The sequence below is a fragment of the Polistes dominula genome, unplaced genomic scaffold, assembly GCF_049000335.1.
Source record: "Polistes dominula isolate Pdom_NZ unplaced genomic scaffold, Pdom_raw_medaka contig_222, whole genome shotgun sequence".
In the NCBI taxonomy this organism is placed as follows: domain Eukaryota; kingdom Metazoa; phylum Arthropoda; class Insecta; order Hymenoptera; family Vespidae; genus Polistes; species Polistes dominula.
Window position 1 is genome coordinate 44,143 of NW_028301157.1, and position 1,414 is coordinate 45,556.

Below are 1,414 nucleotides of genomic sequence, written 5' to 3' on the forward strand. Positions count from 1 at the left end.
AACTAATGTACATACAAAGTATCGAATTTATATACTAAAACAAACAGTATGAGATATATGTATATATATAAAAAGAAAAATTTTTCTCGCAAGGTTTACATAGTACTTATAGAACTATTTTCACGCAAAATTATACAAACTAAAGTTTAACAAATTACTTTTACGCAAAAATTAGACAGACTAATAATATTCAAATACGACAGAGTTTACCAAATTTAAAACTTTTGGGTGTAGTGCACGAAATTCGAATTTAGACGTCACTGGACGTGACACCTCCCCCTTAAGAAGAAGAACCATGGGATTTACTCCCGTGGTCTTCGCAACGAACGAAATTTCTGAGTGATTTCGTCATCCATATGAAATTGAACCCGCTTACCAGGTGTATTTTCTGTCTGGCAGCCTCTCGAATCCAAGGTAGGTTGGGTGGCCCCGGAGTCACCGCTTGAAGGTTCTGGTGTCTCCGTGCGCACCGACTGAAGTTCAATTCCATTGTCCGAATTTTGAGTGGGCCGAGCATCCTTCCCGCGCCCCAAATGGAGGAGTAGGCTCGTGATTGAGCCCCAAACTGCACCCAACATATGTAAACTCCAACCATAAACTGTGTGCAGGGCGTACCCTCGAAGAACAGAGTCTATGATCAATTTCACTACTTTAAAAATAAGCACAATTCCAAGAATAGCAGAACTGACCGTTCCGAATTTCAATAGACCGTTCCAAAGTTTAGAGGTCACACTTTCTGCTAATTCACTAACACCTTTTTCACCCACAAAATCCACAAGATTTAACGTGTCAACTTTCACTTTATGTCCAGCTGCTCCTCTCGCGATAGTGTTCAAAATAGACGGTTGCTCAACAGGGAACATTACATGGTCCCGGAGATCGTCCAAATCCGCCTGTGTATAAATCCCACTAGTCGCGAGCGATCCCGCATCGATGTATCTCCAGACCACATCCGTGTCTGGCAGTAGAATTTGGGGATCCTTTACGTATGTTGGCTTTGGTAGCAGCTGATACCAGGTTCCCTCGATCAAATATTCCTGTGGCAGTAGTGCGCTGCACGGTACTTCAGTACCTTTTCTAACTAAAATTCTCGACTTTGGTTTTAAATAAACACTTAAATTTTGATATATCACGGGAAGTTCTCTATAACATAATTCCGAATGTCTTATTTTCACTGGAATAGGGGTGCACTTGACAATATGCGCGACTTCACCGGCCACCACCGCCATGTACCCCGGCCTCTTCATGACCGTGTACGCAAAAACATCTGGGAGAATGTTCGCAAATGCCAACGCGTTTCGAATAACCTGTTGTTCTAGGTTACACTTCTGTTGTAAGATGTTTATATAGAGAGACTCCAGCTGGTCACGGTGGTGCTTCTCAACGTATACGAACTTTGAATTTATATAGGCAA

The 1,414-nt window shown here is 42.1% G+C and overlaps 1 protein-coding gene across 1 annotated transcript; it reads right to left on the minus strand.

Annotated features, from left to right (window-relative positions):
- Nucleotides 1–293: 293 nt before the first annotated feature.
- Nucleotides 294–1,174, minus strand: LOC149030529 (uncharacterized; the record flags this gene model as incomplete). Its single annotated transcript, XM_089178722.1, has 1 exon — nt 294–1,174. A coding segment is annotated over one exon (872 nt), but the record flags the coding sequence as incomplete, so codon positions are not given.
- Nucleotides 1,175–1,414: the final 240 nt, after the last annotated feature.